This window comes from Micromys minutus (assembly GCF_963924665.1).
Source record: "Micromys minutus genome assembly, chromosome: 6".
NCBI classification, from domain to species: domain Eukaryota; kingdom Metazoa; phylum Chordata; class Mammalia; order Rodentia; family Muridae; genus Micromys; species Micromys minutus.
The window spans coordinates 65,249,297-65,263,920 of NC_137975.1; the positions used below are offsets into that span (position 1 = coordinate 65,249,297).

Here is a 14,624-nt window from a genome sequence, read left to right on the forward strand (position 1 = left end):
TTGAAACAAAGTTACCTTCCCACCAAGAGAAACAAAATATCTAAAGAAAGAGGTTGTGTATATGTGGCTGTGCTTGTTGCAGCCACTGTATTTTAGCTGCCACAGGACCCATCAGAAGAGCCTTAATTGCAAGTCCAGGCACGAGGCTCCTAGAATCCTAGCACATTCACAGGTTGTCTGTCACCTGGAGGGCTGAGGTCAACAAGATCCCTTCTACAAGTCTACAAGAAGCCCACAGACCTAATCTCAGAGCTCACCTCCAAACAGGTTCAAGGTGGTTACAGTTTCCACCACCTGTTCAAAGTATGGTAGCCGGGAAGGGAATGTTTTTCCCATTGCAAGGGACCTTCCCGGCTAAGGAGGTCAGTTAGCCTCAGGATGGCTCACACCTGGATTCGGAAACCAACACAAATCCCACAGTCTGAGAGTGACAACAGCAGGTGGGACACAAAGATGTCCCAAGAGTCATCACTAAGCTGACGGCAGGCTATGTGTGACTGTCAGGACAATGAATGAACAGAGGGAACTCTACCGGAAGGGAAAGCTGCCGTGACAGCAAGGCTAAGAACAGACACAAAGCGACCTACGGTAATGCAGTGGTTATGTCCCAGGATGCACTGCACCCAAGGCCACAATCTGAACAGTTATAATATTCCTACACAAGACTTCTACAACCATGGCTAACGCTGTGAATAAGCATTCTGAATCTTTAAAAGGGAAGAGGAGGAAAGGGAATAGTCGACAGGATGCCATATGACTGTGACTCCAGGGCTTGGGAAGCTTGAGGCAGGGGGTTGTCCCTGGTTCTGGGCCAGTCTGGATTATATCATGGATTTAAGGTCAGTTTGGAAAGTGTAGAAAAGACCTTGCTCAGAAAATTAGAAGGGGGGTGGGGGCAGGAGGGGAGGGGAGGACAGGACAGGAGAAGGGAGAAGTGGGGAAGGGAAGAGGAAATGACAGAACTAAAGCATGCCTTCAGCCAGAGGGCAAGGTGAAGGGTAACTGCAGCCCAGGACACGGAGACTAAGGAAAAAAACCTAAAATAGGTGGAGAACATGAGCTGGGCCAGGGAAGCCGTGGTGATGATCTTGCAGACAACCAGGATTACATTGAAATCGACCCGGGCCTTCCACTTGGGCCAGGCATTAATGAACAGAGATATGAATCTATTCATCCACACCAGATATTAATTCAAGCATTCTGTGCAGTTAATTACCATGTGGAAAGGTCCACGGAGATACAACATGAATCCACCCTTAGTTTGGAGGGGACAGCTGGAAAGGGGCATTTCTATATTCCTTTTTGGCTTTCTCCCTCTAGAGAGCTTGGGAGAAAGCACAAAGAGGGCTTCCATGAGTTCTTGCCTGATAGCAAGCAGGACACAGGGTTTGGATTAGCAAATGGCCAACATTGCTAACCGAAAAATCGCCGCCTTGGGCTGAATAGGGGACACGAAACGTTTCCTAAAGCTGTAGCTGGACCTTGTGCAGAAGGACCTTCCCAGAAGGGGACAAATGAAGGTGAAACCGCCCTGAAGTAAGCAGATCTCTTAGCCCAGAATGAAACAAGAAAACAGACTCTAAGTGGAGGTCCTAAGAAGCCTGGAGGCGGGGCAGCTGGGGACGGCTGAACTGCATCAATGCTGCCACAGGATGAGGACTGCCCCAAAAGAAAACCAGGGGAGGATCTCCTCCCAGCATCCTTTGGGCTGGCCAAAACAGAAGCCATTCTTAGAGCTCCAAAGAGAATGGGCTCTGGTTGTTTGGCCCCCAGAGAATTGACTGATGACAAATTAGAATTTCCATCAGAGAATAATAACCCTTAACAGCCACCAAGTGAAAAGCGAAGATTAATCCACAGAGGGCAGAAACGTACAAATGTTCTATATTTTAAATTTAATTCTACAGCTTTTAGCTGGAAAGACTTCGTTTCTTTCAAGTAATTTCACAAAGAGATTTATTTGCTAAGTGTACTTCTACATAGAGAGGGAAGAAAGCTTGATGCTACCAAAAACAAAGCACAACACAGAAAGCCTGTTTTAGAAAACAGTAAACAAGCAAAGCCTGGTGATGCAGACATGCAGTCTCCAGTACTGAAGAGGCCAAGACAGTAAAAGTTCAAAACCTGGCTAGACTATGGGATAAGTTCAAGGACAGCCTCATTTACCAAACAAGACTTGAGACCCTGACTCGAAAATAGAAAGTAAAAGGTAGAGTTCAATGGTAGAGTGCGTGAATAGATGTGCAAGGCCCTGGATTCAATTTCCTGAGCTATGGCACTATCTATGTGATGTGTATGTAAATATGTATGTATGTACACACATATTTATATACACGGGATACTTATACATACTTGTGTGTCTACATATATGTACACACACACAATCACACACACTACTGTCTAGATCTCAAACTACACACCAAAGCACTCTGCTTCTTAGCTAAGGCTGAAATTTTTGTCAAACCCTCTTTCTACATTTCTGCCAGCCCAGTCTTCATCAAGACCATTAAGAGCAACATAGGCACAAAGCTCTGATGCTATGTGCCGAGGGGCAGCCTCGTCAGCGTCCTCGGTCCTTCAGATGTAACACGCCTGTGGTTTCATGGCGTGCCCACCCACCGCCACAGCTCTTACAGTCCACAGGTTTTTGTTCTGTAACTCGGTAGGCATGCTTTTCACCTCACCTTCAGCGTCCAGCATTTTAGGGATATCCAAGTGCTTCTCTGCTATTTCCATGGCCAGGTTGATGTTTCCTATGGGGTCGTCCTGTGCGGAAAACAACACAGCCAGTTTTTTTCAGAATCCCCAAACAAAAACAAGACATACACCTCACTTCAGGAAGGACACGTTCCCAATCACCCAGGACTAGAACTATACACAACATTCCTTCTTATGAGACGTGGAGAGAAACATCAGGCTCACAGAAATGCAGGACCCATGCAGCCGCACCTCACACAATGTAAGCAAAAGGTGTGAGAGGGCAAACGCTGGATTAGGAAGTGAGAAGACGGGTATTCTATCATTGGGGAAAGTGCACTCTGGAATATATTAGGGCTTAGTTTTCACTCGGGGGGCAGGGGAGGGGATTCAGCCATTCTAAATCATGAAAGCCATTTTCATGATGCTGGAGATGTTTACTCTGACTATATTGAGTGTTTGCTTGTTTGTTTGACACAGCTCAAAAGCCCTACCTTGAACCGATCCTCCTGTTTCTACTTCCTCAGTGCCAGGATTGCAAGTATGTACTTCCACACCCAACACAGTAAGTTGGTTCAGAATATAAACAGGCTGGGGGTGGGAGGAGAAAGGTCGGGTGATATTGGGCGCAATGCCTAGCTTGCTAGAGAGGTTACAAGGTGGCTATGAAGAACAGAAATGACACTCCTATTAGGTTAAAGGTGAGAAAATGACAGTATTAAAATCTCAAGTGGTCATTTTTAACAGGAATTCATGTTTTTCACCCTGTGAGATTAGCTAAACAGGAGTAACAAGTTTAGCTAGATGTGTGTAACCGGAATACAGAAAACCTAAAGGCAACATAAACTATTCTAATCTATTAAAGTGATGAACTCTGATGAATCTGAAACGGATGGAGGTAAGAGATGAAAATCAAAATAAAAACATTGCTATTCAGGGACAACTTTAGTGCAATGTCCTTCCACCACTGGTCTAGGGACTGGACTAGGGTTGGCAGGCTTGGCCACAGGTACCTGTACCTGCTGATTCATCTCATCTGGCCCATTTGAGCATCTTAGAAACTGCACTGCTCTGGAGTATGTAGTCTTCCTACTACAGGGGGATAACTGAAAGCCCTGGACTTCAAAAGACCATTCCAGATGGGCCCCAGGAGAACCCCAGGGCCATCTCCTTTACCTCATAGAACATGACTACATCAGGCAAAACCAAAATGGTCTTTTAACTCAATATTGCTTTAATAAGGTACAAGGCCATTTGCTTAATCTCATTAATCAAATATGACTTGCCTGGTTTGTGTGCTGTGCTTCTGAAGATTACTAGATGGGTGAAAAAATTTTTCAAAAAAAAATATGTAAGAAAGATTATGGTGCCTAAAATGGGGTGGTAATTCTGAGACTTTGTGACAGCTTGGGTTTTTAGATTGCCATTTAAGGAGATGAAATGTAGCGATTCAGTACTTTCTAGTAGAGGCAGAAAGTTATGTGATCCTGGGCCTGCCCTGGCTCTCCCACTTTCTAGGTCTACAAAACTAGAATAATTAAAAGCTGAATCCAAGGGGCTTGAGAGATGACTCAGTGGTTAAGAGCATTGACTGCTCTTCCAGAGGTCCCGAGTTCAAATCCCAGCATCCACATGGTGGCTCACAACCATCTGTAATAAGAACTGATGCCCTCTTCTGGTGTCTGAAGACAGAGACAGTGTACTCATATATAATAAATCTTTAAAAAAAAGAAGAAGAAAAAGAAAAGAAGAAGAAGAGGGAGAAGAAGAAGAAGAAGAACTGAAGCCAAGTGTGTTGGTTCATTTCTATAATCCTAGGACTCAAGAAGCTGAGGCAGGAGAATCGCCATGAGTTTAATGTTAGCCTGGGCTATACAGCCAGACCTTGTGTCAAACAAACTAACAAAATCTAAAGCATTGACTTTAGTGTGGAGCTTCATGACTATGTGTGAATTATTTTACACACATGCTTACAGATATTGAGAATGTGTGCATACACACATTTATTTATGATAGATTCTGATCTAACAGAATATAAAATACTAGTTGTCATCATATTACCAATTTTCTACCCACTATAGATGACAAGTCTATTCACTTTCAAAATAAAAAGTGGATCACTCTAAATTGATAGCGAAACTATCTAGAACAAGTTCTTCATTTTACAAATTCAATAAGTATTCATGGGGAAAATATACATACGGCTTAAATAATTCAAGGTAACTCGGAGGACAGGGAAATATGTGCATTGGAAAGCACTGGAAACTCTACTTTCTGCTATTGTACCTCCTTCCTCATCTTTGGAGAACAAATCAACCTTCACATGCTCCGCTCCGATGAAGACACACTGGGGTGGGAGTGGGGATGGGGTGGGCAAGAGATAGCTAACAAGGAGGCCGGAGGACAGTAGCCTCACAACCATACATGCCTCACACGACGGCAGCATGCAACAGAGCCAACTTCCAAATCAAAGACACAGCACGCGTGAATGGCCAGCCCAGCAAACCTGCACCCAGGAGGAAAACCGTGACCTAAGGCAAGCATGTCAGAGTTCGTCAAACTCTCAGTCCCAAATCTTCCTGGGTCATTATTCTGAAGCATGGCAATTTCAGGAGAGCCTGATTTCTCTTTGTTCTACAACCTATATTTTTAAACAACCTTCTTGTTTTTCTTATGAGACAGAGTCTTGCTGGATAGTGTAGGCTACCCTCAAATTCACTATTCTCCTGCCTCACCCTCCCAAATGCTGGGCATCACACCTGGCTCTCAAATAAGTTTTCTTCTCTCCCCCCCTCAAGTTTTGTTTATTTAATGTATGTGAGTACTGTCTCTGTCTTCAGACACACCAGAAGAGGGCATCAGATCCCACTACAGATGGTTGTGAAGCCACCGTGTGGTTGCTTAAAATTGGACTCATGGTCACCAGAAGAGTAGTCAGCGCTCTTAACTGTTAAGCCACCTCTCCAGCCCTAAAACTACTTTTAAAAATGGAATTGGGAGAGGAACATTCATGAGATCATGATACTTAAGATGTTGAGGCAAAATGATGAGGGGTTCAAAGCCAGCCTCAGCTACAAGAGACCCTGTTGCTACACTACCCCAGCCAACCCCAACCTCATCCTAAGACCTAGTACAATGAATTGTTTGTAAGGTTAATTCCCCCACCCAAAAAAAAAATTCTAAAAGCTTATTTTGTAAGATAAATAAGTAATTCCTGCCATCAACAATGACATAGTTGTGATGAGCCTTTGTGTAAGAAAAGAGTTAATTGAATCTTCCAGAAAGGTGAAGGGAATTTAAAGGTTAGGGATATGGCTCAGCAGTAAACTCTTCATTAGCAAATACAATCTCCTGATATCACATTAAAAGGGGATGGGGGGTACCTGAACCTTCCTGTTCCCCCAAGCCCTAGACATTGCCCATCTTTGTAACCCAGGAAAGTAAAACCTTTAACATATGTGTAGCCTCCTGGGCGGCCCACGTCCATGCTGGCCAGTGCCGATGGGCTCATTCTCAGGGTGACATGCGGATCGTGATGGGGGGGAGCACACTGAAAGCCACCCCCAAACGAATGACCTTGTTAAGCTTTGAGTAGTCAATGAGGTCGGGCCGGTGTCTGTGGATGAGGGCACAGAGTCCAAGGCCGTCTTTCCAGCTTCATAACACAGAGGAGAAGAATATGGATTAATGGAGATACACCAAGGTCTCCTGGGTGAGACACCATCTGTTCCCATCTGACGCCCTGCACCAAAGGGACCTAGCCCCTCCCCAGAGAGTAACCCCAATGGCCCTCGGATGGTCCAGCCTTGTACTTTCCCATAGACACTTCCATTCTCTGCCCCCTTGCCTTGTTCACTGTGTGCTGGCACAGACAGCAATGGGAAAGAAGACAAGTCTTCCATCTTGTAATCCTGGGGTTTCCTACTCACTCTTTACCTAGTCTCCATTCTGGTCCTTACCTGATACTGGCCAGTAACCCTTTCCCCTAAGGATACTGACCCCAGGTATATCTGGGAGATGTATCTCTGAGAGTTCTTAGAGTATTTATAGCTGCCACAAGTTCCCAGCTATGCTGTCTTTCCTTAGGGGGGAGGTTGCCTTTATTTATTTATTTATTTATTTATTTATTTATTTATTTATTTATTTATTTATTTATTATTATTTTGGGACAGGGTCCTTCAATATGGCTCAGGCTGGCTTCTGAATTCTCCAGCCTCAGCCTCCTAAATGCTGGGACTGCAGACTCGGGGGGGGGGGGGTACCATTTTGAGTTTGTCCAGGGTCACTGGGCAGACTCAGACAACACTATTACTGAGCCCTTGGATGCTCAGCTCTGAGTGTGCTGCTGACAGCAAAGCCAGTGAGGGGGGAATGGGAGGTGTTCCCCAAAATGTTAGAAATGGAAGGTGGCCCTGGGCAAAACACCACTCAGAAAGGCATGGGTCCACCAAGAGGAGAAGAGGCCAGTGTTGGCAAACACGGGAACTTGATTTTCACTGTGGCTGTCTGTGTCAGCCTGCCCTGGCTTCTTTGGGACAGGGAATGCTTCCTTTCTCCCCTGCTTGCAAGGACTAACCTGGTGCTATCATCCTAGAGATATTCTAACATATTTTTAAATATAATTTAAAAAAATATTTCTTTGAGCATTTCATATAAGCATGCAATACATTTTAATCACACTCCCAATTGTCTCCCCTCCCTTTTCTCCTCCTCTTCCTCCTACTCACCCCTGCCAATAGTCAAGTTCAATTTGTGTTATCCATATACTCATGGGTGTATGGCCAACCACTGCAGCATGGTAAACATCCAAGGGTCACACCCTTAAAGAAAACTGACTCTCTCCCTCCAACAGTTACTAACCTAATAATGGCCTAGAAGAACTACCTCCCAATCTGTGGCTGTGCTGTGACTTCATCCTTCCTTTTTATCACTATTCACAGACCCAAAGAAACTCACCATCCAAAGAATGAAAGGTGACCAAGCCTCTGCTCGCATATGACAGTGCCAGCAAACCCCCAGGAGCTAAGCCTGCAGCTAGAGCCAGGCTCTGCTCTTATGACAAGGCTGGGTTTCATTCGTCCTGCTCCCTGTCATCTTTAAACTGTGACTTTTCTGTCTTCATTTTCAGCAGTTAGAGCTGATGGCCGAAGAAGGAAGACACCAGAGTGTGGGACTGCTCAGGGCAGTTGTAGAATCTGTAGAATCGGGTCTTGTCATTTTCTCCTAGTGTGGGGGCAAAGGCGCCACCAGCTGGGAAGGACTCGACCACAACACAGCCTCCACTTAACAAACAGGACCTCGTGTTTGCAAAGCTTAACAGATTTCCTCCTGTGGGAGACCCTGAGCACTGGGAAATATAGCTTCACTTCTGTGTAAACCAGGCATTGGACAGGAGAGATACTGGTATAAACCACATGGTTCTTCTGGCTTTCACGGGCTTTGGGGGACAGGCAGGGCCCGAGGGCCCTAGCGCTTACCTGGTGTGGAAGTTCTGGATGTTCACATTTCTGTATGGAGCTGTCTTCCTCTGACACCAGAGCAGCAGGCCTTCTTTGGCAGATGTCTCTACAGTGACAGCAAGAAAAGGTGTGTGGGTGTGAGGGTGTGTGGGTGGGTGAGTGTGTGGGTGGTGGGGGTGTGCTAAAAAAAGGCTACTTTATTTTGGATATAGGGGAAACACAGACGATGCCATTCTCATAGCTACTCCTGGAAAAAATAAATTTTAAATTCCTTATCACTACGTTCAAAATTATAACCAGAGCTATGGGATGTGGCTCAGGAGCAGAATGCCTGCCTGGTTAGTGCTCCTATGGCCCTAAGTTCAATATCTAGCAACCAAAAACCAAATAACAACCAAAAATACAAAAAAAAAAAAAAAAAACCCAAACAGACAAAGAAATAAACCATGAAACAAGCAGCTGGAAGTAAAAATCTAAGGCTTAGTTTGCTCGCCTCTGCAATGCTGACTGAAGGAAGATCTGCTGGATTTCCTATCACTCTGTACTCAACGGAGGGCAAGAGGAGCTCTAGGCCGACCCCTATGGACCAGGGCGGTGTGTCTGTTACAGCCCTCCTTCCCTGTCCCAGCCCCTAATTGTTACTGCTTTTCTGTTTTTCCTCTTTTAATACAATGTATTACTGTGCCTTTTAGCCTAACAACTGTTTGATCACTGGAATCAAATCTTTTTCTTAAATATTTATTTCTTTAAATTTTTTTTAGAAAAGTTGTGTGAGTGTGTATACGTGTGCACGCATATGCCACAGTGCACATGAGAAGGCCAGAGGACAATTGTCCAGGGTCAGTATTCTTTTTCCACCTGTGGGTCCCAGAAATCCAACTCAGGTTGTCAGGCTAGGACTAAGTCAGCAGCACCTCTTGTAAATAAATCCGAATTTAGTGCTGTTGACAAATGTCAAACTTGACATCCTGAGAATGCAGAATAGGTTTAAGGGCAAGCTGGGCTTGTCAACTAGGCAGCCTCCGTTAACTTGGTCACCAGCTAACCTAGTATGGAGAAGTTAAGTGTTTCTTATCATCTTCCCAGGATGGAAGAGATTGGAATATCAGTCTTCCTGGTGGGTTTTAGTGACTCCTGGACCAGGAATCATTAAAATCCACCCACTGGGGCTGGAAAGCAGAGAAGGCTCAGTAGTCAATCATTAAGACCCGCCCACTGGGGGGCGGGGGCTGAAGAGAAGAAAAGGCTCTGTAGTTAGGTGCTGACACAGCTCTAGAAGAGGATCTGTTTGAGCTGCCAGCACCCATGTTGGGCAGCTCATAACTACTTATAATCCCAGCACCAAGGAATCTGACTTAATCTTTTGGCTGCCAAGAACACCTGCACTCACAGGCACACGCATATACATAATTAAAACTAAAATAAATCTTTTTAACAAGCCAATCCCCAGCTTACTGAACTAGTGACAAGAAGCAGCATGTGCCCTTAGAGAACTTTCTAATTCACTTAAGTAATTCCCCTTTTAGAACACCAAACCCATTTATGTCATCTGAAACATCAAACCGAGATATAATGACATTTAAACCTCAATCCGGGCTCAGAGATGACAGGTACTTTGAAGAACATGCCGTCTGCATCTGAAAACTCCTGCACAATGTGGTTCTATTACAGTGCATTTCTTCTTGCTAATGAAAGTAACAGGATGCTCCCTGAAGGTTTCCAATTTATTGAAAAACAGCAATTCATCATAATTGTGTCAGTTTTTAATCCACTAAATTTAAATACCTAGACAGTTAAGCCCACTTTGTAGAGAAGACACTATTTTGAAGACTAACTCACACAGTAGATGAGCTAGGAAATCCTGGTTTGTTTGGGGGTTTTTGTTTGTTTGTTTGTTTGTCTTTCTTTCTTTCTTTTTGTTTGAGGAAGTGTGAAGAATGTTTTAGGGGTGACACAGGGACTACATAGGCCTGACTGGCCTGGCACTCTGAAGCCTGAGGTGTTTTCAAACTTGTGATCTTCCTGTCTTAGCTTCCCAAGTGCTAGGTTTATAGGTATCAACCGCCACGCCCGACTTTTATTAGTAATATTAATATAGCTAAAGTGTTCTAGCTGTAAACCTAAGGAAGCTGGCTCTAGGAGGTGGAGGGATGGCTCTGTGGTGAACCATTTGTCTAACATGTGCAAAGCCCTGTTTTAATCCCCAGTGAAGGAAGAAAGAGAAGAAAGAAATAGGGAGGGAAGGAGGGAGGGAGGAGGAAGGAAGGGAGGGAAGGAAGGAAGGATAGAGAATGAAAAGAAGAAAGAAAACCCTCTGCCTATTGCATTAGCACATTTGGGAACTTCCTAGTACAACATGCAGTAGAGAAATTTATGTTAAAGACACCGTCTGCTCTGAACATGTGTTTATCTCTTGCAAAGTGATTCCACCCCAAGAATAGAACAGAGCTGCCCTGATATTTTCCCATATAAATATAAAATTTTTGAATACTCAACTTAGATGCCTCTCTTTAGATCATGCCAGTGACTGTTCAATGTCAAAATATCCTACTCAAAATTCGATTTATAAGCTCGACTTCCAAATTAGGCAACTGGATCACCATCCACGAACTTTACCTTCCACTGAGATGTCCTGAATGGCGAAGCGGAGGATGATGGTCCAGATCATACCCAGGGTCATTTTCACATTGCCATCGACTATTTCTGTGGGTGAGAAAGACAAGCTAAGGGACGGATGGCATAAGCAATACACAACTCGCTGGCAATGAGACAAGGGAGAGGATCTGTCTGTTTAAACCGGCGTCACCGAGCATCTGTCTGTGCGGCATTTATAAGCAAATGGCTCCAGCCTCTGTGAATTCTGAGCTAATAAAAAGCACCAGTCTTACATATGCTTTGTCATTGCAGACCGCCTCGAAGCTCTGAGACTCTGTCAGAGGGAAGGCATTCTATTTCCCCCTCTTGGAATCTCCCCTAAGGGGCAGTGGATGGACTCAGCACGCACAGTGATGTGCAGCTGGTCCAGCTCCAGGCCTTGAACTCCCTACGTAGTAGTCCAGACTGAACTCTAAAGGTTCTGCAATGACAAGTTTGTCTCGGCCCCACACTGGGTCCTATCGATCAGTTCCTAGCCTAGAATCATTCGGACACGGATCTCGAGAAGACAAGGTATAACAGTTGATGTCGTTTCTTTTTTTAACCAGTAAGTCTAGAACCTGGTGTCCATTCCTGGTACAGGTCTGTAGACAGTGCCTAGGAGGGGACATGATACAGGCAAGCATCGACCATGGAGGGAGGGAGGTCACCTCTCACCCACCTTCAGCCCCAATGGATACTAGTTTCACTCCCTTGCTGGCTATGTAGTCCAAAGCCTTGTTGACATTCGCAATCTTGTGGAACCGCATTTTGCCCCGGTCAGGTTTGGGCAGCCTTTCCCCTGCAGGAAGAGAAGAGAGTCATGCAGAATACTGTCCTGGTTGTGAATCGGGGGTTGAACACTAGAGTCTAGGCTTTCCTTAAGAGGGGGTAATCACTGCATTGCTTCTGACACGTTTCTGGTTTCCTGTAAGAGAACACATTCAAGGCCAATGTGGCCAAGAGGACAGGTAAGGCCACCACACCTTTTGCAGACTTAGCAGTATTGGATCTGGTCATGAGCCTGCTTTCACACCGATAAGAAAGAATCCAGTTGGGGGCCCAGAGTTGCTGGCCAGCTGTTAGAGATGCCCGAGTCACGGAAACGGTTGCCCCAGCTCTTCTTAGACATCTGGTCGAGAAGCTCTCTGAATCTGAGCAGGCTTGTCATTCTCCTTTCCAGTCATGTCTCCTCAGGGCCACTAGCCTGCCCAGTCTGTGCCAGCTGATAAGCCAGGGTGATCTCTGCACGGGCTTCAGAGTCCCTCGAAACACATGCAGTGGCTCAGACCAGAGGTCATTCATCTCTGGAATCCATACTAAAGATGGAGCAAAGATGAAGCAGGGCCAACGGCAGGTAACAAACAAGCGTCCATCTTACTCCCATGCTTTGTGATGTGCAGTATTTGTTTTACTGTTTCATTTTGGTTTTTGTTGTTTTGGTTTTGTTTTTTTAAAGACGGGATCTTACCATGTCCCCTAGGCTGGCCTAAAATTCCCTATGTGCCCTAGGTCACCATGGTGACCCCTTTGACTCAGACTAGAATTATAGAATAGTACCATCACGTCCAGCCCTAAACATTTTAAGTCTATTCTGTATAGAATCCATTCTTCTTTTAGAACAGAAACAAATACACAAACAGGCAGATTGCTCTTCGAAAAGTTTTCCTTGGCCTTGTTTTTTGATGCAAGGTCTTACTGTGTAGCCCTGACTTGTTTGTACTTTGCTGTGTAGATCCAGACCAACCAGGACCCCACAGGTGGACACCCACCTTGGTCTCCCCAGCGCTGGGATTAAAGATGTGCACCCCTGAGCCCAGTTTTTGCCATGTTGTAACCAGCCAAGCTGGAAGGGTAAGTTCATCTTCACAAACAGACACAGCCTGGAGCCAGCACACCCACCTGAGATGACTTCTAGAAGGAGCATGAGCTTCAGGCCATTCCTGAAATCCTCCTCGATGTTCTCGATCTGGGTACCAGCTTTCCGCAGGTGCGAGTTGCACCAGGCAGTGAAAGTCTGCAAAGGAAAACCAGACTCGGTGAGCACAGGCCGGGCACCTGGGAAACCTCTTCTTCATGGACAGCACCCGGAACCTTCCAAAGGGTCTGTCAGAGCCCATAGCTACCTAGGCCTTGTACAGAAAGCAGAATTCGATGTAGAGAAGAATTGGAGACACAAAGGTGTGCACATGGCAAAATCTCCTTAGGGACAAAATTAATTTGTTTACAACTACAACTTGAAGAATTTTTTTAAAAAAGTAACACCTATTTATTTTTGTGTGGGAGAGATGCACTTGTGGAAATCAGAGTACAACCTATAGGATTCCTATAGGACAACCTATAAGAGTCCATTCTTTCCTTTCACTGTGTGGTCCCAGGAGAAGAACTAAGGTTGTCAGGTTTGGCAACAAGTGCTTTTATCCGAGGAGCTGGTGAAGCTCTGGCACCTCTTGAGGTGTATCTACCTCCAGTGAAAAGTGGCTCCCACTGACACCAACACGTGTGCTGCTGAAGAGCTGTTACTTTGACGAGAAGAGACTAAATAAGAACAGGCGTTTATTCCTTGCATCCAGGGAGTGTGCTTACCAAATAGATACACACGGGATGCTGAGGGAAAATTGAAGCAGCTTTCTGTGACACTGTGTAGCTCAGAGCAGAGAAGAGGAGGGACCCCTAACCACTAATTATCAATGAGTAGTTTATCTTGAAAGAACAATAATTTTAAGTTCTTGGCTAAATCAATTAAAACAAATTTGTAGCATAGCATTTAATTAATAAAAATAGTAATAACCTCATCCGTGCCTATTTTAGGCCTTGAGTTAGATTCTGTATTTAATAACCTCCTCCAAGCCTATTCTAGATCTTGAGTTACATTCTGTGTTTACTAAAGACTTTTTAAAAATTTTAATTGTGTGTGAGTGTGTGTGTGTGCGTGTGTGTGTGTGTGTGTGTGTGTGTGTCAGAGAGAGAGAGAGAGAGAGAGAGAGAGAGAGAGAGAGAGAGAGAGAGAGAGGAGAGAGATAGAGAATGGGAGCACAGGTGCCATGAAACCCATAAGACAGTGTCAGATCCCCTAGAGCTGGAGTTAGAGATGGTTGTGAGCCACCCAGTGGGCGTGTGATGGACACTGAACTTGGGTCCCCTTGAAGAGTAGTACACAGTCTTAACCTTGAAGTTCTGTCTCCAGTGCCTAGATGCTGGATTCTACACTTAATCACACATGCTCCCACCCCAGAGTGCCTCTGGGCCCTCTCATGTTAACAAATTACTAATACAGTCTGCAGAGGAAACCAGACGGTGCCTTGGAGCTGCCCTAAGTTAGTCTGTTATTTTTCAAGCTTCGTTCAATTTGGCTTTCACTTGTGTGCTATTTCCTGCCAAAACCAGATTAGAAATGCTTTGGGCAGCTGCTGGCTAAGAATGCAAACTGTCCCCTGTCACAACAGCTGCTGGGCTTAAGAACAGAGTGCCTAGCACGATAAATGGGGAGGGTAGACAGGGAACACACGAGGAGTTTCTGTATTCACGATGAGACAAATCAACCTCTCCCAAACAGGCTACTTCCAAACAGGGCCAGAAAAGTCACAGTGCCCATGAAAACAATTTTCCCAGGTAATAAAGAGAACTTCTGAATTTAGCAGTCACTCAGGTCAAGAACTACATGAAATTGCTATAAATTCAATGTCAAAATGTGTAAGCGTTTTCTCAGATTTACAGACATCAAGTTGTCAAGAGTCTAAATGAAGAATTACTTCTCCTAAACACACTTGAGCTTTAGGAATAAACACAGAAGCCTCTGCAGACCTAGAATGCGATAATGCGGCCCTCTCTAGT

At 44.9% G+C, this 14,624-nt stretch overlaps 1 protein-coding gene across 1 annotated transcript in view; it reads right to left on the bottom strand.

Moving 5' to 3' along the window:
* Window positions 1-14,624, bottom strand: part of ACTN2 (actinin alpha 2) — a 68,345-nt gene that overhangs the window by 27,110 nt on the left and 26,611 nt on the right. Inside the window, exons 2-7 of the mRNA XM_080918208.1 lie at window positions 12,693-12,807; window positions 11,473-11,592; window positions 10,773-10,859; window positions 8,175-8,262; window positions 6,274-6,352; window positions 2,685-2,766 (exon numbers count right to left, since the gene is read on the bottom strand). Of these exons, the coding sequence (XP_080774334.1) occupies window positions 2,685-2,766; window positions 6,274-6,352; window positions 8,175-8,262; window positions 10,773-10,859; window positions 11,473-11,592; window positions 12,693-12,807 (571 nt within the window). The remainder of the gene's footprint in view (window positions 1-2,684; window positions 2,767-6,273; window positions 6,353-8,174; window positions 8,263-10,772; window positions 10,860-11,472; window positions 11,593-12,692; window positions 12,808-14,624) is intronic.